Here is a 23,974-nt window from a genome sequence, read left to right on the forward strand (position 1 = left end):
ATTTGCAGTAAATGGCAAGAATTTAATTTTATACATATAATAACCTAAGAATAAAATGTTTTTAGTCTCTGAACATACCCTCTGTGACAACCGAACTTGATATGAAAAGGATCCATTCATGTAAACCTTAGGCAAAGAGAATATAACATGTAGGATCAAGCTGGGCGGGCTACACTGCATTCTGTTTAGTGCATACATCTGTCTCATTGGCAGTCTTGGTCTTGATAGCCTAGTTTTGCCAATTTTTTCGTGTGTAATCAAATCAAATCAATGCTGTTCGTAGTAATGTGTCCAATAAAATAATTACATAAAAGTTATCTTGTAAGAATATTTTATTTTATTACCGTGTCAATACATAATACTATTTCCATTATTTCATACCTATAATGACAGTGTTAACTCAGCAAACAATATTAATAACATGATAAGTGCAACTTATAATAAAAGGAATGTAATAATAACAACTTATATTGCTCAGTTGGTTCTAAGTTGATAGTCTCCGTTCTGGGTAATATACCGCACCCATGGCAGAGCTTGGTAGCCACTCTTCTCAATGATCTTCAGGTATCTGACTTGAATGCCCGATGTAGTGAAGTAGGGTATCTCGAATTTGACCTGAATTGGTGGCTTGCCGTCAACCTCCTCACATTCTACGGATGGTAAACCGAAATGAGCTCTCATTAGGTACTCTTTGCCTCCTGGGAAGGATTTAATAGACCAGGTTATAGCACTCTGTTCCGGTGTGTATTTCACGCTGCCAATGGTCGTTTTGAATTTAGGGGAATCAGCATCTGCAGGCACAGGAATGATAATCTCCACGTTGTTGGCTGTGGAACGTCTTTTAAACTGCGATTTGGCTTTGATCATGTATTCAACCCTGGAGTGAGCATGGCGCTCAATAACTGACTCAATCCAAATCAATGGCTTCACATGAGTGTTTAACCTGTAGGACATGAGCTCAAATTCACCATCGGGAGGAATGAAGGAGATGGTTCTGTCATTCTCAAATCGGGATAACCTGACACATTGATGGAATTTAACATCTTCAAGCTCAACAGACTTGGACTTGCCTCGGCCTGTGCTCTCAAAAAGCACTTTATCATTCAAACCCAACCGTAGCTCCGGCATGCCCGACAGATAAACTCTCATTTTTATGGCACCAACAATCTCACTCCGTAACACATTGCCGTTAGCATTGGCAAGCAAATTGACTGATTCAATCACATCTAGGAACACTTCATTCTTTCTGTACTTTATGCCTTCTGACCTCCATGATACTGCATTTGTGACCGCCATTGGTATTCTCGGCTGCATCTCCAGTTTATGTCCTTCTTGAGTGATGTACTCCTGCAGGATCTTACTGTCCGTCGTCTGAGGATACCCAAAGTCGATAAGTTCGTCTAGCAGCTCGTAGATAACCACAAAATTGTCGCGAATACTCTCCTCTTCAAGCTCCTTGAAATACTCAGTCATGACTTCAACGATCTTGTAGAGAAATACGAAAACTAGCGCTATGTTAGCGTTTTTCTTCGTAGTTGACACGATATAGAGGTTGTTGGTCTTGATGTAGGAGAACGTACATTCGCTAGTCTGCAGCAAAGGTGTCAACATCCCTTCCTCTTCCTTATCCATCAGCAAAGGCATGAACTTGTCGATGACGCCCATGTCCACATCGCCGCGGTAGTTCCTCGATATGAGGACTTTACCTTTGACGTCCAAAATGTATATCGCAGACGAAGACATCTTGGGGCTGTAACCAAATGAGCACAATCTTAATCCACTTATGATATGGTGACTAAGTTGCATACAGATAAAAACTACGCTTTGTCTCAAGTGCTTAAATTGAAATACGTGGACGAAATTAAAATACATTTATTTACTTACGGAAATATACACTATTTTCTTAAATAAATCTCATTATTTCCGAAATAAGTACGTGGGATGACGCAAGTTGGGACGACACAATGACAGCTGTGACATTTTTGGGTTTGGTAAGATAATAAATCCAAACGTTTTTAATAAGAGGTCGAATAGTAGTAGCGGGAAATATTTGAGTCATGTGTAAAAACATCCGAATAAAATCTTGGGCAGTCTTATTTTGACATTAAGTTGTCGGCTGTCAGACTGACATTTCAGGGCTTGAATGGCTTCAATACTGGCGGATAATTTTTTATTTTTATTAGTATTGTATTCGCGTTGTTGTCAGTGTTCATGAATGCTGAATGAACACATAATTGTTTGTAAATAACTAAATAACTTTCGTAACAATGGTCAATTAAAGTAGCGATGTTTCCCTAATATCTCTCGTTAGAAAGAGAGTTCTATACCATTGTTATATTTTGTTAGATTTCGAAACAAAGCAATGGTGGGACCAGAAGTAAATGAAAACAATTCTATTGTGTTCCTAGATGTATCAATTGATGGCGAGAAAGGTCAGTATTGGATACATTTTAAGTTAAGTGTATTTTTAAAGTGCATGTGCAACGCGTTTCTAGGTCAATCGATTCTGTAGGACAAGGACGCGAGACTCGTTACTGCATTGCATTATTTATTGTATATTTCAAGTTTATTTATGTTCGCGATGTTTATGTATTAGAATGTATTTATGTTACGTATCTATGCGCCTTTACTTAAAAAAAAGTCACTATGTTTTTTTATAAAGATATAAATAGGGTGTCATTATTTCCTACTTTGTTCTAATTAAAAATAGAAATAATTACACCGCCATAGCGTAGGTTGGTAATTGAATGGTATAAAGGCTCCTTGATTTATGTGAGTTTTGTATTAGCTATTGTACCTTAGCCTGTAATGGCATTAGAAAAAAGTTTTTTTTTAACTATGTGGGTACATATCTATTGCCTTAAGTGATATTTGTTTAAGTGTTTTTTTTAACTATGTAGGTACCTACATGTCTATTGCCTTAAGTGTTTTATTTTTTAATTAGAAGCTTTATTTCTACTTTATATGTATTTTGTGTATATAAGTATTTATATGTGTATATTATATATATCGTCGTCTAGTACCCACAACACAAGCCTTATTGAGCTTGCTGTGGGACTAGGTTGATCTGTGTAAATTGTCCTATAATATTTATTTATTTATTTATGAATTTCTTACTACCTAGTTGGCACATTATAATGGTGACTTGACCCAATGTATTGTTCAGACAATCAACTTAAAATTTGTAATGCAAATATGTATATGCATGATGACAATGTGTGAATGCAATATACTTACTTGCATAATATATATGATATATATATATATATATATATATATATAAATTTATGATTACTGGTAGAGAGTAACAACTTTTGATAAAATTAAAATCGTGCAAGCGGTTCTGTACAGATCTAGTGCATAATTATTTTCTTTCATATTTTTAAGGAAATGTACAAATGTGTCCTGCTATTTCAGTCAGTCTCGGTAAAAAATCACGTTTGTTCTATGGGAGCCCTACTTAAATATTTATTTTATTCTGTTTTTAGTATTTGTTGTTATAGCGGCAACAGAAATACATCATTTGTAAAAATTTCAACTGTCTAGCTATCACGGTTCATGAGGTACAGCCTGGTGACAGACAGACAGACAGACGGACAGTGGAGTCTTCGTAATAGGGTCCCGTTTTTACCGTTTGGATACGGAACCCTAAAAAATTGTAACAATATCCATTATTGTCCACTTTGAATGTAAGATCCCTGGTTAATTTTCAATAATTTACTACAATATTCAGCTAGGCCTATTTCTATGGTTTTCTTATCTCTTCCGTAATGAGTCAGGTTACAAGTACAATTTCTAGGTATTCCTTATCTCAATTCTCATAGATTTTAGAAAATCAACCATGCCATTTAGAACTTAAGGTTGAATTTGGAAATTGGAAATAAAATTACAACAAAGTATGCCTTTGCGTGAAATGCATTTTATTTTATTATATTATTATTAACTAAACTTCTTGAAATGTATTTCTTATCAAGATTCCTGCGTAAATATTATTGTCATAAATTGTAATTGATTTCAAGCGCCGTTAAATATCACCGTTAGAGTAAGTAAACAAAAACTTTGTAAATGCTAGAAAGACTGAGTAAAATATTATAATGCACGAAGGTTGATATTAGAGATGGGCCGCATATTCGATAATTATTCGGTATTCGGCGTATTCGGCATATTTTTCAATGTTCGTATTCGGCCGAATAGTTGTTCGGTTCGAACTTCCGAATATTTACCGAATAAACAATTTTTTAAGGGTGTCCGCTAGTTAGCGCGGATGCTCTTTGCGATTGTATGTATGAGACGTTTCCGTTTCTTTTCATAAAGGTCGGGAGGAGAAGGGTCAAAAACACGTTATGAGTACAGACCGCGGACCTGAATGAACTTGCCTTTAGCGTTTTAGGCAGTTTTAGCACAGAATAAATAATAGTACTAGGTACAGAAGACTCACTCTCTAACAAAACGGGTCCGTTACGATCAGGACAGATATGGCCGCTAGGTGGCGACAGCGCCACGCGCAGCTTATGGCTAGCCACCAAAATTGGTGTGGAACGGATGTACTTTTAGCTACCTGTAGCAAAGCGACGAAATCGCGGAGTGAGCCACGCCTGCTTTAGCGTTTTAGGCAGTTTTAGCCCAACCGAATATTCGTATTCGGCAAAGTCCATATTCGGCAAAGTCCATATTCGGCAAAGTCCATATTCGGCAAAGTCCATATTCGGCAAAGTCCATATTCGGCCCATCTCTAGTTGATATTGCGCTGTAGCTGCGCGGGTCAGAGGGGCTACCGCGAAAACCGAAATCCGCAAATTGCGGGGATCTTTCTCTTTTACTCCAATGAAGGCGTAATTAGAATGACAGAGAAAAATGCCCGCAATTTGCGAACTTCGATTTTCGCGGTTTAGCCCTGTTGACGTCTTTTTCGATCGATGGGTTAAAGGGACTACATGCTCTTTTTTCTTTTTTAGAGTTCCGTACCCAAAGGGTAAAACGGGACCCTATTACTAAGACTCCACTGTCCGTCTGTCTGTCACCAGGCTGTATCTCATGAACCGTGATAGCTAGACAGTTGAAATTATCAGAGATGATGTATTTCTGTTGCCTCTATAACAACAAATACTAAAAACAAAATAAAATAAATATTCAAGTGGGGCTCCCATACAACAAACGTGATTTTTTTGCCGTTTTTTGCGTAAATGGTACGGAACCCTTCGTGCGCGAGTTCGACTCGCACCTGGCCGGTTTTTTTTTAATTCGCAACTTAACTGAGAGTGTGATTGTTACAGCTAGCCGCATAGTGATCGAGCTACGTAACGACGTAGTTCCTCGAACGGCAGAGAACTTCCGAGCCCTCTGCACTGGGGAGAAGGGAGTCGGCGCCAGCGGGAAGCCCCTACATTACAAAGGCACCAAATTTCACAAAGGTATGGTTTTCTTATTATTCGTTTCTTTAGAAGAAAAGCTATACGGGTTGCAAAGCTATAGACCGACCGCTTAAATGAGTCCTCGCCTGCGCGGTACGGGGGCGACGGGGTAGGACGACTAAGGGCGGCGGGGAAAGGTGCGGGCGCCGTACGCCCGCACTATTGCGCATTTGCATTGTGCTCATTTAAGCGGTCGGTCTATAAAGTAAGTGGTGGATTTGCAGTGTTGGCCGCCCTAGGCCCCAGGCCCTGTAGTAACTACTGCCTCTCCTTTCTCAGCACCCATATATAGACTGCCGCCCCCAATATCTTGCCGCTCTAGGCCCGGGCTAGACGTGCGCGCCGGTCGAAAAAAATCAGGCGGCGGCGCGCCACGAAAAAATCCACGGCGGCGGCGTAACGCCGGCGGCGTGGGATTTTTCAACTTTTCAATATTAAGACGTATGATGAAAAGTTACGCTTAACCCTTAAGGGGCTACCCCACGCCAATGACCTTCGATCTGTATCCGTTAGTTTTCTAATGTTTTTTGTACCTTATTATATTAACAGCAAGGCTTTAAGCAATATAGTATCCCATATTTACTTCAAAGTTCATTGTCTTCGAGATATTTGGCATCTAAGTTGAACAATTTTAGGCTAAAAAACTGGTTTGCTGGCCATAACTTTTGTGTTAATTAGTTTAAAATTAAAACCCGGGACAGGTTTTTCGAGACGTCAAAGACGAACCCAAATATGTAGATTTCGTACATGTAAGATCACCGCAAACTGGATACGAAAAAAGTGTTTTTTAGACAATGTTTAAAAAATTCATAAAAAAATAAGTACTTATTAATTTTTTTCAAAATCCGGTGGACAAAACTGGAGATAAAAGATTGAAAAACCGATAACCGTTTGTCTTATAATTCTATCTGTAGTGCAAAAAAAGGAGATACGATTCAAAACTTGTCAAAAATCGATGAAAACCTCGGGTAGCCCCTCGACAAGGGAAAAAAATCTCAAAAAACTGTGTTAGTATAATTTTTTTGCTGTTATTATCTTATTATGTGGTTGTTTATTGTAGAAAAATCATGAAAAAAATATATTTATAATAGTTTCGAAAAAAACATACGTATGTTAAATATGTTGGATGTTGCCAGGTTCGGCGTAAATAAAAAGATACGCCGCATAATGAAAAGACGTCCAGTATTTTGGATACATACAGTACTTTATGTGCATAAGGTTTTTTTTTGTCAAATCATGTTTTTTTAATAAATATAGAATAATTGCATTTTTTAATTACAAATACACTTACTGATAATGTCAACTTATGTTATGAATTAAAGTCAAACCTATTATTTTTATATTTTTCCAAAAACTTTATAGCTCGTAGGTGGTAAAATTTTACCGTCATTTATCAAACTTAGCGGGGTATCGTAGGAGGACTAGGAGGCAGCAACATCTGAGCAATGGTTTTTACAATAATACATGCAATTTTATCAATATTTTCGTAAGAAATTTCTCAAATGAAATCGGGTCTGTCTCTTGATGTCTTGATGAACGCACAGGAAAAAAAAATCAGTAAAAATATTTTTTTATCTATTTGGTTCATTCGTTCATTACGTTGTAAACCGACAAGTTAGTGTATTTTCCCCATTCCTTTTTGTGTAATATATGTATGTTTATCCTATAAATTTTGTATGTATTTATATCCTTTATCTTTCTGGTACCTTGTTGTACATTTTGCTGCATTTGTCACCCTCTTTTCACTTTCTCCTCTCATCTACTCAAAGGTTAACTGGAAGAGATCCCTCAAAGGGATAAGTTCGCCTTTGTACTTCTTACTAATTGTATGTTATTTTTAATATGTCTTTTTGTACAATAAAGAGTTTACTACTACTACTACTACTACTACAAGTAATGAATTTTTAAAACGTTTTGAAACACCTAACATACCTCTGTTTAATTAATTTACCATAAAAACTACCAGAAAATTTGATAATTTTACTCTTCGCATACTTGGCAATGTCCAACATACTGGACTTAGCAAAAGTGCCGTGTTATCGACAACTGTTAAAACACTGGACATTATACTTTGTAAATGTGTTTTACCCATACATACAACACATTTTTATGTAAATCATACTGCCACAAGAAATAGTTAGTATTGTGTTGGTGCGACATAAAATTGTAGAAAATAAATTATACAATAACCAAAAAAATTCCGTACTAAATTATTGCCAAGTAAGTAAGTATTTTACATCAAAAATGTGAGAGTTACGTAGGAAGTGGCGCCCGCAATAATTTTCAACTATTTCTTATCGGTCTATAACCTATTACATATTTTAACGCTGCATAATACTGTCTTATAAAAAAATATTCGGCGCGAATTCTAGACTACCGGCGGCGGCGGCGGCGCGCTTACTCTCTATGGCGGCGGCGCGCCGCGGCGGCGCGCACGTCTAGCCCGGGCCTACTGGGCCTTAGGGCAAATCCGCCACTGGCTAAAGTTAAACAAATTACAGTAATGACATAGTTCTTGGAAGATAGAACTTTCGAGCGACTTGCACTGGAGAAAAAGGCGTTGATGCCAGTGGGAAGCCCCTATGAAAGCCCCAACCATCGCCCACTCTGTTAACTGTACAGTGGACCTTATTCCTTTTGTTATAATAAGGTCCACCGATGTACAGTTAGGAGTGTTGCTGTTTCTACAAAGGCACCTAGTTTCACAAACGACCTTCTGTCTCGTTTCCTTGTGAATGACGTTGGCGACTAGACAGTAAGACCAAAGACATATGTAACTCCGTATAAGATGAATAAAGTCTAAGGAAAAAACGTGCCTCGGAAGTCAAGAAAAAGTCATTCTCGGACAGATGGCGCATACACCTTTGGCCTATCCTCGGCTAGATGGCGGTGATGACACCGTTTCATATTTAACAATTTTAACACGTAGGTATCAGTGAATGAACATGGGTCAAAATGATATAAAAATAATAAAATAATTTATCCAAATATATTAATTTTTTGATAGTTTTATACGTTTTCATTTTGAGTTTTCGTCGTGTCTCGATAGATGGCAGTAAATTTACTGTAACTACAAAATTTACTATGACAGGACCCCTCTATACTATATATTCTCTTTGGTAAGACTAATTAGGTATAGTCTACTGTAGGTTTAGCATAACAGGATACTTGTCATTGAAAAATTCGTAACAATGGAGCGACCTTTTAAGCGCGGGTCGTTTGACGCATCTACACAGGGCTATAACCGCGAGAAACGAAGTTCATTATTTTCGTGCAACTATCTCTGTCACTCTAATTACGCCTTTATTGGAGTAAAAGAGAAAGATGCCCGAAATTTGCGAACTTCGATGTATTCAGAATGGTAGACGGTAGACAACATGGTCGAGTGAAGGGAGCGAGAGGAGGCCTTTGCCCAGCACTGGGACACTAAGGCCCGGCGCCCACTATTCAGAATTGCTAAGAACGCCTCGGCATGTCTAAGACACCTTGGTATGCTACAATTCAAACTTCTATGAAATTATGACGTTTAAAATAACACTTGCTCAGTCTGTGCTATCATAATCGCTGCCAACGTACCTTGGTATAACTTTTACACTTGAGGGATGCCTCGGCATTCCCAAGCACACCTCGGCATGCCTGCGGACGCCTCGGCATACCTAAGGACGCCTCGATAATATGCCGAAGGATCCCTCGCCGTGCCGATAGTGGGCGCCGGGCTTAAAACTAAATAAAAATGGCTATTCCTGGCTTGCTAACCGGACCTGGCTTCCCAAGTCGTGGCAAAATGACTTGCGATTGCGATGCTCACTGATTCTCTTTTATTTTAGTATGTATTCTCATGAAGGGAAATGTACAATTTCTTTTGAGAAATAAAGTTCTTTACGCATCAAATGCCGAGACAAAGCTAGGATGATGATGATGATGTGATGTGCGCGGTGACCTCCTTTAGTAGTCGTATCGAAATATCATTTGATATTTACCATTCGCAAATGATATTTCGATACCACTACTAAAGGAGGTCACCGCGCACATCACATCATCATCATCATCATCATCATCCTAGCTTTGTCTCGGCATTTGATGCGTAAAGAACTTTATTTCTCAAAAGAAATTGTACCATTTGCTTTTCGCTGAAGGAAAACATCGTGAGGAAACCGGACTATATTAGTTTATCCTCTGGATTGGTAGTAGTAGTAATATTCTTTATTGTGCACAATTAAAACAATATTAAATTAAATACATTATAATTAACATAACGGGCTAAGCAACTACAGGCGGTCTTATCGCTAATAAAGCGATCTCTTCCAGACAACCTTCAGGTAGCGAACACGTGTAACTTACCACGGCTGGAAGTAAACCAGTTTTTTTTTAATACTGAATATGACGCACAAGTGTTAAGTGTGTGTGTGTAAGTTAGGTACTATTTTTGGTACCTAGTTCGCCCTGAACTGTGAACTTAGCATATGCGGACATGCAACTGAAAATAAATGAAAATTATACATGTTTTCGTGATTTTTTTTCTATAGAGCCTTGTATATACTTTAAACATAAGGTTTTGTTGAGGGTCTGACCTTGTAAATATAGTCTAGTTTAAGTGTATGTATATGTTTTTATGCATTTGCTCTATGCTCTCGATTAAAACGTGTATAAATCAATATAAAAACTATACAATTTTGCGTCAATTGTTAGTCCCAGGTATCTTTTAGAGCCCCGATCCTCATCCATTCTTCAACTTATTATTTCTTCTCTCGTGCCGAGGTTCCCCTAAACAGTGGATGCCCAGAAAGCAGCTGTGCTGTCCTGACAGCCCTGACCGTGGCGTCTCTCAGGTCAGATTCAGAGCGGGAGTGCGGGCACGCGGGGCATGCCAACATGCCCAGGTAGACAACATGCCAATCGCTAACGCTAAGTAGCGAACGAAACGCAATTGTCACTGTCACAGTCACACTAATATGGAAGAGTGATAGAGAGACACAAAGCGATTCGATAGCGAAGCGCAAGCGGTCGTCACCTTGGCTAGGTCGGCAGGTGCGCCATGGTTTGCTGTGCTGTGCCGCAAGCATATTGGGAAGTGGCCACGAAGCAACATTTATTCATCAAAAATGTAAAATTATCAATCCCCATCCGACCATGCTCTGTTTACAACGGCCAACCTGAGATCTAAGACTGTTCAGCGCCTTCCAGATAGGCCATGCTTCTTTATATTTGTTAATTTTTTTTCTAGCCTATTTGAGTGTCCCACTGCTGGGCAAAGGCCTCTCCCCTTGATTTCCATGACTTCCGATTTGGTCTTTCCTCCGGCCAGTTGTTCAGGAAGCTGTCCAGGCCATCCCGCCATCTGCGTTTGGGCCTGCCCCGTTCACGTCCCTCTACCGGCATTCACTTGGTGGCTAGGTGGGTAAGCTCTGGCCCAGTCCCATTTGATCCTAGTGGTATATATATATTTCATTTGTATTTATATGATTTATTCCAGGGTTGTCACAGTTCATGGTGCAGGGCGGAGACACGGTGAAGAACGATGGCACAAGCGGCGAGAGCATATACGGACCCACGTTTGAAGATGAGAACTTTAAACTTCCGGTAGGTAATTGTCCTTCATGAGTGGCCACTTAAGCTTTGCATTTCCAGAAATGTGCAAAAATTCGTAGCAATAAATGTGTTTGTTAAGAATCATGAAATCATCATCTCATCATCATCAGAGGCATTACAGCCGCGGGTGGGCCTTAGTCTGGTCAAGCAAGTCTCTCCATTCCGATCTATTTGTGGCCTTCCTTCTCCAACTTTTCACTCCTAAGGTTCTGATTTCCTGGTATACGCCGAATCACATGAAATCACAGTTTATATTTAACGATAGTTTTGTCCACTGCAGCATTTCCCAAACTATGGGTCGCGACCCAAATGGATCGCGCGCGAATATTGAGTGGGCCCTGAAACTACTACGGCATCTGAGCGATACAAATAATTTGTTATGCCCCCCTTTTTAAGACAGCCAAGAGGTGGATCCCCAAATTGGCAGTTTTCGTTAGGTGGGTCGGAGCCCAGTCAACTTTGGAAGCCACTGATCCAATCTGATAACCCTTCGAGTGGCATTGTCCTCCTCGAGGTCTCTACGGTAAGTGGCGGTGGCCGCGAGACGGACAGACATAACAAGCCGGTTGAGTGGCGCAGCCAGTTTGGAAAAATATACGTCAAGTGGCGGGGCCTCAACGGGTGATCATCGCGAATTTGGCGCGTGTTAGAAATATGACCGTTTCCCAAAAAAAATCTATGAATGATATATACAAACTATATATCACTGAATTCAGCATAAAATGGGTTATTTGATTGTATACCAATGAATTCTATTCTATTTATGTGAATTATGCTAGACTTGTTCTAATCTCATATTTATTCTACTTTTATGTAAAAATACGTATAGTTACGAAATAAAACAATTGATTGTAGAAAAAGCAGTCTTTATGACAAAACAATACATTTAACACGATTCACACAGTTTATTTCACTTTTTATCAGTGCGTATTCCGTTTGAATGTTCGCGGCTCGACGACGGTCGGCGCGTAATGGGCGAGGTGGGGCAGGAACATCACGCCATTTCTAGCTAACTTTGTTTTACGCGAGAATTCGACCGTTAGGGAATACCATCCTTGTTTATTGACGAATGCATCTTGCAAGAGTGAGCAAGCAAGGCATAGTTCTAACGGTTTTATTTTAGGCGCGAAATGCAGCGTCGCACAGAGGCCGCGAGACGGTCTCTGCCAATTACGGGCTTGTTATGACCGAACCTTCTCGCGGCCTCTGCCACGCCGAGGCATATTTAAAAAAATGGCCGCGCCATTTGTCCTACCGTTCAACCGGAGGTGCTGCCACCCGAAGGGTTAACTCGGTTTTTTTTTTTAGCACGAACCGGGAGTCCTTAGCATGGCGAACAAAGGCCGGCCGCACACGAACGGCTCACAATTCTGCATCACGTCTCAACAGTGTCTACACTTGGACGGCACGAACGTCGTGTTCGGCCGGGTCCTTAGCGGGCTGGGGCTCGTGACAGAGATGCAGCTATACGGCGAGCAGGACGGAAAACTTAGACTGGTACGTTGAACCTTTTTTAGAGTAGGTTTTGCGAACGCTTCTGTTGTGGATTGGAGAATTCTTGTGGCTTTTCTTATGTGGTGCTATACCCTCTACCATCGCTGTCTCTGAGTCCATCCTAGCTGTATCATCTGGGTCCGCCATCTAGTAGTTTTTAAGTAATTAAAACTTAAACTTGCTATTATACTTCGAGCCAATAAAGAGGAAAGCTCCTATACTACTCTCTACAGTTCATGTACATAACACTTTAAACTCTCGCGTTTCGTACAAACGTCGGAAAAAAGTTAAAATAATAAAATTTTCTCAAAAATGGACGGCAAAGTCGACTTTGCCGTTTAAAAAATAGGTGGCGAAGTGCGGAGTTTATGGTCAGTCAAAAATTAAAGATTTTGGGAATGCAATGTTGCATACAAATTCCATTATTTGTAGAGTTCCAAACTTTTTAAAAGTTTAAATGGCCATATCAAATGAAGGCACAGGCCCATTAAACAGCCAAACAGATGATTAGTACTTATTATTTTAATGTTGGTACCGCGACTATTTAGCTGTCTCAAATAGGTTGGCGTATTTTCGGCAGAAAAATACACTTCTATTTTAAATAGAATAAAATAAAAAGGCGGCAAACAAAGCAAACTTTATCAATTGTTTCTACTTTTTTCTGTACGTAAGAAGGTTTCTTCTGTTAAATATTTCTATTATAATATATTTATATTTCTTGCACCATTTTTGTGAAAAGCACTATATATGACTCGGCTGGAAGGCTACTTGCTGCAAGTAGGCAAACCTTGGCTAATCGGTGATACTTGGTAATTCGGTGATACTCCGTTATAATCGTACACAGTTCTCACCATGAGGAAATGCGAGCTATAAAATCATGGGCAGCTGTCAGTTATGATGCTTGCAATCGGGTTGGCAGCGATTTAATTGCTTACATTTCAGCATTGTAAGCTCAGCGTAAGATAACAACGCATTATCACCGAATTACCAAGTATCACCGATAAGCCAAGGTTTGCCCTAGCTACTTCCGAGCCTCGACAATAATGTACTATTAATCGCGTTAGACTCGAGACGGCGCGCTAACTCTCATGCGATTTTAGTTACATTACGGACTGTTGGTTACGTCCAATTCAGCCTACCGATCAAAAACCGCAATGTAATGAAACTCGCATGCGAGTTCTCGCATCGTCTAACTAAATGGGCCCTTAATGACATTAATTATGAGTTCATGTACAATCACCTGCAATAATATGTTACACAACGAAGGCCGCAAAATTATGGGACACGCTCTTATTGCGCTACAAATAAGATCGTGTCAGATATTTTTGCGGCCTTTGTTGTGTAACATATTATTGCAGGTGAGTGTACACTATAGATATTTTTTATGCAATAAAATTTAACAAATATTACTTTATATCTTCGAGCAACACCGGCTTCCGACACGTCGGAAGGGAGGGGCCCAAGCGATATCTCACCGTACAAATCTTTCTGCCATTTTTCGCGGGGGGGGGAAAGGTGCACGCAGTCGCACTTCTCACACACTTACATACAAAATCCAATCTGTAATGACGACACAAATACATAGAAAATGACACACGTCAAAGACAAATCTTGCAAACCTCGATCTCTTTTTGTGTACGGACGAGTGACAAGTGTCACAACACGCACACTAACACATTTTCGTTGAAGTATGTTATTGTATTCTGAGAGATGAGAAGTCGGATTTGTCGCTCGACCGATCCGCAATTTGTACTGAGCGAGCAAAATCGATAAATCCAACAATTACATGAGACTAAAATATAATAATTGTGTTTAAATGTAATTAAACGTATGATATGTAAAAAAAAAATATTACATCTGAAATATAACACTTTCTTTTTGTAAATTTGATGTCCCCGACCTCTTTTTATAACAAAAAACCGAGCAAACAGGCATTTTTGTGCAGCAGTGTTCACGCGCGCGTCTGGACTCGGTCTAGTGAAAAATCCAAGTGCAACTAGTTTTATTACCCGCGCTAGATTAGATTGACGCGCTAATCTTGTACCTCGGCAGAGGGGAAATAGTGCGAATGCCACCTCCCTTCCGTGTTGCTCGAAGCTTTATATACTTGGTCAAGCAGATCTTGTCAGTAGAAAAAGGCGGCAAATTTGAAAAATGTAGGCGCGAAGGGATATCGTCTCTAAGAAAATTTTAATTTCGCGCCTTTTTCTACTGACAAGATTACTTTATATGTCATTAATTATTAATTTATATGTAATTAATTGTTATGCATACATACATATATGTAAATGTAATTAATGCATTAGATCTACTTGGACTCAACTCAATTAAAATCTAAATAATAGATTAAGAGTTTTGTTTGTAAACTTTCTTATTAATGTGTGTAATAAACAATTTGAATTTTAATTCTTTTTATTTCAGGATTGCGTGATAGAAGACTGCGGTGAGGTGATAGGAAATTGGCGAGACTGGATCTGGGACGAAGAGGACAAAATTACAGACTATCCTGAGGATCATCCACAGTTAGAAGAACTTTCGGTAGGTATACCATATGTCCGGAAGCAGTCATGGTAGAATCCCAGGCATCCCATGGCTCCTTCAAAACGGTAAGAAGGGTGACGCCGGAGTGGCTTTTAGTGGGTATACCTCCTCTCCCCCTCTCAACTTGAGAGGGCGGCTGCAGGAGGTAGTCCCACATATCCCCCATGGCTCCCCAGGGGGGGGGGGGGGGGGGGCTCCGTCAAAAAAATAAAGGTATACCATATGTCACTCATCAGCTTCCGCGCGTTATCCCGGCATTTTTGCCACGGGTCATGGGAGCCTGGGGTCCGCTTGACAACTAATCCCAAGCATTGGCGTAGGCACTAGTTTTTACGAAAGCGACTGCCATCTAACCTTCCAACCCAGAGGGTAAATCCTTATCGGGATTAGTCCGGTTTCCTCACGATGTTTTCCTTCAGCGAAAAGCGAATGGTAAATATCAAATGATATTTCGTACAGTCGACGTCAAAGATATGTTTACATTTTTCGCCTTATTACAAAGTAATAAGGCGCAATAGTGTAAACATGTTTTTGACGTCGACTGTACATAAGCAGGCCTATGGAACTCGCCGCGCGAGCTCGGATTAATACCTACGAATCCGCTCGCGTTCACGGTAGACAAGCAAGCCAGTTGGTTGCCACACGCGGTGAGATCATTCATACGAAGGAAATGTCATCGCAACGAAAAAAAAATTACACAGCTTGTAGTGTTTATGGCTGCAAAAATACCAAATCAAATAATAAATTATCGTTTTTTGCTCTTCCGACAAATGAGGAAAAGTAAGTAAACCTACCGTTGTTTTTACGATAGTTAAAAGCTACGAAATTTCTTTAAAGATGTAATGTTTCTAATGACACATATTTTATAGTTATACAGGGTGGAAAGGCACGACGATCCTTCCCGGAAGTATTAGGTCGTTTAAGTGATACAGAGACTATTGGTAATGGTAAGAATCGTTAATTGAGTAAAAAATAAAAATTGCAAAAATACTACTTTTTAACTGTGGTGATAACCCTATAGCATGTGCACATGACGGCGAGATTAAGGATCTCCGTCGGGAAAGCTCGGGACTTTACACTTTTTTCCGATCGTTGACAGTATCGCAATGATGTATGAATGACGCATAAATGTCAAATAAATCAAATGCATGCAAAAATATTACAAACAATTTTATTACTTTCTTAGATAATTACTTTTTTCCAATATTTAATACTATCTTCTTTTCACATACGGTGTTCAAATGTACCTCCGTGTATTACAACGCCGCCGCAGCCCGTACCCGAGTATGTCGATGCACATGCGATATAGTGTATGCTCTTCGTCATTTATCCTCCGCAGAAAGCACCAATTAGCCTTTGTCTCATTTCGTCCGCAGTTTCACATTCCGTTTGGTTTGGTACACCATATCTTTTACACAGCCCCACAAATTTAAATAGCCACGAGCATCTAACATTTTTATTTGAAGAATATGACATTCAATAAGTATAGTTCAATGAAAATTTAATTTCAAACATCAGACGTCTTGTCTATTTCCTACCACGCAAGAAGGTTTGTTAGTTTGGTATTGAAGAAGTATTTATTCTTGATTTATTCTTAGTATTTAATTTTTGCAAGTTCATTTGGTGCAACTAACACAACCTACTTGTTATTTTTAATTATTTTAGATAGTTTCCAATTATTCGAAAATAATTTTGTGAAACGTGTTAAGAAACTAAAACCTTTTTATCAGTCAAGGAAACCAGAGATATTTATAAGACGATTGCGTACTTTTGAGTGGTTGTCAATGTCACCATTTGAACTGTCGTTGTAAACAATGTTGTGGTTAGTATTATCAAAGAGAATAGATAGTATAGAGGGGTCCTGTCATTGTCAATTTTGTAGTCACGGTACATTTACTGCCATCTATCGACACACGTTTAAAACTTAAAATAAAATTGAAAATGTATAAAATAATCAAAATATGTTTACGGATAAATGATTCTTATTTTTTATTGTTCCATACTGACCCATGTTCTTTCACTGATATGTGTTAAAATTGTTAAATACCAAACGGTGTCGTTAACGCCATCTAGCCGAGAATAGGCCAAAGGTAATGGCGCCATCTATTCGAGAATGACTTTTCCTTGGCCGTCCGAGGCACGTTTTTTTCTTAGACTTTATTTATCTTATACGGAGTTATATATATCTCTGGTATTATTAATATTAAGGAATAACATAACTATTTCATTCAAGTATTGAACAAGTGGAACCACTAAGAAAGCGAAAATCCTGCAATGATTCTTACCGTGCTGTAAGCAGACCTAAAAATGGTTAGATGGCAACAAATTAGCATAATTTCCTGTCGAACACTGATTGTTTACAAGTAAGTTCATTGACCCTGTCACCTGTTAGGGTTAGAACAAAGTAGTTTTTTGCGTGGATGTTTAAAAGGTCATAATTTAGAAACGGTTGCCCATATTAACATAGTTTCTATGGAGAAAATATAGAGCTTAGGCTAAACTATCTCCCATTTCCGGAAAGGATCGTCGTGCCTTTCCACCCTGTATACTTTCCTCAAACATGCAATGAAATGTCGTCACTCCGGGCGTTATATCAGGCTTCGAAGTATCACGTTTAGGGCGGAGCAACTCCAGAGAACTGTAAAGGAATTTCATACAAAATTTAAGGCCTAGGCCGGGAAGTAATTTTTTTTTAAATTTCCATTTCACAGATATGTGTGACACACCATCGTGGCATTCAGCCATTAAAGTGATAACACACTATCGCACCGCTTTAAAAAAAAACTATAGGCAGTTTATGCTTTATGGTACGATTTCTTTTTTTTTAAATCTTTATAGGGCTGTATCTCCTAAACCGTGCGTCGCAGCGCAAAAATAATAAAATGTTTGTTCCTCTGTAAGAAACCCTTAATTAATATTAAAAACAAAACACACAAAAAAGAAAAAAAAATAACAAAAAAATACTTTATAATGGTGTATCTCCTAAACCGTACGTCGTAGCGCAAAAATAATCAAATTTTCGTTCCCCTTTAGGAAACCCCTTAATAACATTTAAAAAAACACAAGAAAAGAAAAAAAAGGAAAAAAAGGCAAAAAAAAATATTTATAGGGCTGTATCTCCTAAACCATGCGTCGTAGCGCAAAAATAATAAAATGCTCGTTCCTCTGCAAGAAACCCTTAATTAATATTTAAAAAAAAAGCACAAAAAAGAAAAACAAAAATAACAAAAAAAACTTTATAATGCTGTATCTCCTAAACCGTACGTCGTAGCGCAAAAATAATCAAATTTTCGTTCCCCTTTAGGGACCATCCATTAATTACGTCACACGAAAAACCTAGAAACCGTTGTACGCGTTCTAAAGCCGGGCGCCTTCGGCGCCCTAATGGTAAAAGAGTCGGATGTAGCCCGACGTACGTGGCGCGCTGCACTCGGTCCAAAGCCAGGCGCCTTCGACTCTCTCATACTAAGTGTCGGGCGTAGGCCCACATACGTGACACGCTGTATCCTTACCAAGACGCCTTCAGTGCCCTCTTGCTCAAAGCGTCGGGCGTAGCCCGACGTTCGTGGCGCGCTGCACGCGGTCCAAAGCCAGTCGCCTTCAACATTCTCATACTAAAAGTGTCGGGCTTGCCCGACTTACGTGACACGGTGTACACTTACCAAAGCCGGGCGCCTTCGGCGCCCTCTTACTCAAAGCGTCGGGCGTGTACGAGGCACGTTGTACGCGATCTAAAGCCGGGCGCCATCGGCGCCCTAATAGTAAAAGAGTCGGATGTAGCCCGACGTACGTGACGCGCTGCACTCGGTCCAAAGCCAGGCACCTTCGACTCTCTCATACTAAATGTCGGGCATAGCCCGACGTACGTGACACGCTGTACGCTTACCAAAGCCGGGCGCCTTCGGCGCCCTCTTACTCAAAGCGTCGGGCGTGTACGAGGCGCGTTGTACGCGTTCTAAAGCCGGGCGCCATTTCTAGGTTTTTTGACCCATTCCCCCTCCTTGTCACACTTGGTCACATTTTGCAAATCCCTCCCCACCTGGTGTGACGTCACATTTTAGGCAATTTTGTTTTCAACGAAATCGGTAATAGTAACTCGGCATTATTTTTTTTAATGAAAAAATTTTTTGGTAAAAGAAATATTAGTAATTTTATAACACAAAACCAATTAGGAACGAAAATTACTTCCAAAAACTCATTATTTAACTGTGCAGCGAATAAAAAAATATAAATCAATTTTCGGTTACTGATGAAGTTAAAGTGACGTCACAATGTTTGTGACTCCCCCCTCCCCCATCTCACAACATGTCACATTTTCTTGACCCCTCCCTCCCCCTAAACGTGTGACGTAATTAATGGATGACCCCTTAGAAAACACCTTAATAACATTTAAAAAAACACAAGAAAAGAAAAAAAAGAAAAAAGGGCAAAAAAAAATATTTATAGGGCTGTATCTCCTAAACCATGCGTCGTAGCGCAAAAATAATAAAATGTTCGTTCCTCTGCAAGAAACCCTTAGTTAATATTAAAAAAAAAAATGCACAAAAAAGAAAAAAAAAATAACAAAAAAAACTTTATAATGCTGTATCTCCTAAACCGTACGTCGTAGCGCAAAAATAATCAAATTTTCGCTCCCCTTTAGAAAACCCCTTAATAACATTTACAAAAAAACAATAAAAGAAAAAAAAGAAAAAAAAAGCAAAAAAAAATATTTATAGGGCTGTATCTCCTAAACCATGCGTCGTAGCGCAAAAATAATAATATGTTCGTTTCTCTGTAGGAAACCCTTAATTAATATTTAAAAAAAAACACAAAAAAGAAAAAAAAAAACTTTATAATGCTGTATCACCTAAACCGTACGTCGTAGCGCAAAAATAATAAAATGTTCGTTCCTCTGCAAGAAACCCTTAGTTAATATTAAAAAAAAAATGCACAAAAAAGAAAAAAAAATAACAAAAAAAACTTTATAATGCTGTATCTCCTAAACCGTACGTCGTAGCGCAAAAATAATCAAATTTTCGTTCCCCTCTAGAAAACCCCTTAATAACATTTACAAAAAAACAAGAAAAGAAAAAAAAGAAAAAAAAAAGCAAAAAAAAATATTTATAGGGCTGTATCTCCTAAACCATGCGTCGTAGCGCAAAAATAATAATATGTTCGTTTCTCTGTAGGAAACCCTTAATTAATATTTAAAAAAAAAAACACAAAAAAGAAAAAAAAACTTTATAATGCTGTATCACCTAAACCGTACGTCGTAGCGCAAAAATAATCAAATTTTCGTTCCCCTTTCGGAAACCTCTTCATATTTAAAAAAACACAAGAAAAGAAAAAAAAAACAAAAAAAAAATTGTAGGGCTGTATCTCCTAAACCATGCGTCGTAGCGCAAAAATAATAAAATGTTCGTTCCTCTGTAAGAAACCCCTAATTATTATTAAAAAAAAACTAAAAAAAAACTAAAAATGCTCTTAAACCGTGCGTCGTAGCGCAAAAATAATAAAAATTTCGTTCCCCTTATGAACCCCACTGAATAACCTATCACATTAGGACATGAAACAATCATCATCATCAATTTTTATTATTATTTCATTGCATGTTTAAGAAAAGCACTATACATACCTCGGCGTGAAAAGGGGTTCTCGGCCTCATGGCCTCACTACGTTCGGCCGTCTATATGCATTCGGCCGGCAACCCCTTACTTCCCAGCCTCTGTAGTAATGTACTATACCTATCTAAGTATCTATTTGAAACAAGTAGGTAGCTAACTTTTAAGTCCTTTTGGTACTGTCACGTTTATTTTAACGAAAGTAGGTACTTACTGCTATTTCAATGTAGGTATTAAGTACTAAACTATGCCCGTTTGTCTTATAATACCTGTATTGATGTTTTCTCTATTATGTAACGTAAATCTCTAACAGGTTTTAAACTACACGAAGTTTTAAAACTAATTCTTGCTGGGATCAAGCGCGCGGTTAATAAAACGGCATAAACACTGCGGTTACTGCAGGGACATATGACCTTTTAAAATGAGTATTTCGCAAACACTAACGCATAAACGGAATATTAGGTATACCTAATTATAATTTAAGATTTAGCTTTCCTTTTATTTCACTCCGCTGTTTAAGTAGGTATTTATTTATCATTTCTAAGCGTCAGCAACCCTAGCGTTGTGCCGGTGCGCGCGGTGCGGGGAGCGGCGCGTCGAAGGTCATTCCATTGTATTATTGCGTAGGTATCAAAACGGTAGGTATTTGCATTTTCTTTGAGAGATAAGTATCTGTTCGTAAGAACTATTATATAATCTGTGACATAAGTTCCGAAAAACTCATTGGTACGAGCCGGGGTTTGAACCTGCGACCTTTGGATTGAAAGTCGCACGCTCTTACCGCTAGGCCACCAGCGCTCCTTCATATTAGACATAATGTCACTGAGCTTGTCAATTCCGACTTGTTCTCTAGTTATGAAAACTGCAATGAAATTATACATAAGGTTTGGTTTTCTTAAGAGCCCATCAACGTGCACACTAGCGCCACTGCTAAATAATCGTGATTATTTAAATTTTAAGAAAGATATTAAAAAAAGGGGGCCGCTACGTGTGAATGTACAGTTAGCAGCAGAAGTTGCTAAGCGGGCCAGGTGTTCAAAATGATCTTGACGCGACTTTATTGTTAAGAGAATAAGAGCATACCGTGAGCGTGAATTAAGTAGGTATTTTTTTAATACACCAAACTAGTTTTTATGTTGCTGGATTCGTCGATCTATGAACTCGAAACAAAAACGGCCGTTTTAACTTTGGACGCATAGATTGTCGAATCCAGCTTATCCAGCAACAAAACTAGTTTGATGTATTCAAGAGGTAATTAAATACAAAATACAGTACGTAGCGGCCCCCTTTTTTAAATATCTTTCGTTAAATTTAAATAATCACGTTTATTTAGCAGTGGCGCTAGTGTGCACGTTGATGGGCTCTTAATTTTTCTTTTCTTTTTTTACAGATAGAAACATTATTAAACTACGTAAGCACAATAAAAACCTTCGGCAACAAATACTTCGCCGAGGGCAGATACAAACGCGCCGTACGGAAATACGACAAGAGTTTAAGATACATCGCGCATCTTATGGAGCTGTTCGAGCGAGCGCCACATCCTGAACCCCTCGTGCCGTGTGAGTACACCTCCATATGTTTCTATACATTACAACCATCATGCCTTATAATGACAAAAGTTTAAGATACATCGCGCATCTTATGGAGCTGTTCCAGCGAGCGCCTCATCCTGAACCCCTCGTGCCGTGTGAGTACACCTCCATATGTTTCTATACATTACAACCATCATGCCTTATAATGACAAAAGTTACGATACATCGCGCATCTTATGCGTCTCGAGCGATAACTCTTAAAGTGTTTAATGAAACCTTGTGAACGTCAGCTGCCGCTCCATTGGTGAGCTGAGGAAAGGCAGTCCCGATAGAAAATTTGTCAGATGACAGTTACTTATGAATAATGGGCGGACGACGGATGCAAAATACGTCAAAATCATGTCAAACGATATACGTAATTAAAATTGGTTTAAATAAGACGACATGATTTTGACGTATATTGCATCCGTCGTCCGCCCATTACTTATGAATTAAGAATACAATAATGCTCCTACAATAATGCACCTTGTTCCATTGCAATAAATAATAATATGCAATAACATTATGTTTCAGCGTTCAACAAGGCAGTGATGTACACACAGCAGTGCAACTTGAACTTGGCGGCGTGCCACGTCAAGCTAGAAAACTTCCAGGCCTGCCTCAAATGCTGTACTGAGGTAATTCAAAATATCAAACTTATTTGAATTTTTACAGTACATATGGTGCTACTTTACTGCACTCGTGCGATATTTAGCACGTTACGTAACTATGTACTAAATTTAAAGGGCCATATGTACTGTAAACCGTACGATACATGTGCGGATAGGTAATTCGCAACTCGTGTCGATTTAAAACACTCCCTTTATCTGTATCTATATCTATAGTTCGTTTTTTTAGCATTATAAAGAAGGTAAGCGATCTGTCTTTTAATTGAAAAACGCTTTTTAAAAATCATTAACTATTACTTATGAAAGCAGAAGAATATAAATGATCGTATTAGATTCATAATTGTTACATATTTGCCGTAACTTATTTTTAAAACGTGTTTTTCAATTAAAAGACACATCAAGATTGTTTACCCTTTTTCTAATGCCTAAAAAAAACGAACTATAGATTTATTTATTTGATTATAAACCTTGTCCACCAGGTCCTCTCGCTAGACCCCCGCAACGAGAAGGCCCTCTACCGGCGCGGCCAGTCCCACTTCGCCCTCAAAAACTACGAGGCGGCCCTCAGCGACCTCAAAACTGCCGACGAGATCTGCCCCAACAACAAGGCGGTGCTCAAACTGTTAGAACAGGTCCGGATATCCAACAAAAGGTACAACGACGTTCAAAAGCAACGCTTGTCAAAGTTTTTTCGTGACCAAAAGACGGAGAGTGTCCCAGTCGGACATCACTGAATTAAGACTGAAAGTACTGATTTATACTTTTAAGTAATGTGCAAATGAGATCTTATGACGTGGAAATCAAAATGGCCAAAGATGAAAGCGAGTTTACTAATTTGTACCATGAATTCTGATTATTCGTTAATGAAAATATGAGCTTAACTTTTGGGGCCCATTTTTCGAACGATATTAAATTGTGACGTCCTACGGGTAAAGGTACCTTATGGCGGTTGGCACTTAAGCTATTATTAACGCCGCTTCAATATTATTGCGGCGCTATGCGACGTAAGCGCCAACCGCCATAAGGTACCTTTTGCCGTGAAACGTCACAATTAATATTATTAGTCCACGAACTGTCAAATCGTAGAAACACACCATTTAATATAGTAACAAGAATTGCTCGTTTAAAGGTATTAG

General features: G+C 38.9%; 2 protein-coding genes across 2 annotated transcripts; one reads left to right on the forward strand and one right to left on the reverse strand.

The window, feature by feature from the left end:
• Positions 1–314: 314 nt before the first annotated feature.
• LOC134794696 (AP-1 complex subunit mu-1) lies at positions 315–1,965 on the reverse strand. The gene is made up of 2 exons (XM_063766466.1): positions 1,885–1,965; positions 315–1,750 (listed from the first exon to the last, which is right to left on the reverse strand). Exon 2 carries the CDS (start codon positions 1,741–1,743, stop codon positions 475–477), a length of 1,269 nt encoding a protein of 422 aa, XP_063622536.1. The 5' UTR covers positions 1,744–1,750; positions 1,885–1,965; the 3' UTR covers positions 315–474.
• A 190-nt stretch (positions 1,966–2,155) lies between these two features.
• On the forward strand, positions 2,156–23,664 carry LOC134794697 (peptidyl-prolyl cis-trans isomerase D). Its single transcript, XM_063766467.1, has 8 exons — positions 2,156–2,432; positions 5,274–5,411; positions 10,885–10,991; positions 12,309–12,497; positions 14,916–15,032; positions 22,029–22,197; positions 22,744–22,847; positions 23,318–23,664. The coding sequence occupies exons 1-8, from the start codon at positions 2,363–2,365 to the stop codon at positions 23,570–23,572; spliced, it is 1,149 nt and encodes a 382-aa protein (XP_063622537.1). The 5' UTR covers positions 2,156–2,362; the 3' UTR covers positions 23,573–23,664.
• The last annotated feature ends 310 nt before the right edge of the window (positions 23,665–23,974 follow it).

This window comes from Cydia splendana, chromosome 11, assembly GCF_910591565.1.
Source record: "Cydia splendana chromosome 11, ilCydSple1.2, whole genome shotgun sequence".
NCBI classification, from domain to species: domain Eukaryota; kingdom Metazoa; phylum Arthropoda; class Insecta; order Lepidoptera; family Tortricidae; genus Cydia; species Cydia splendana.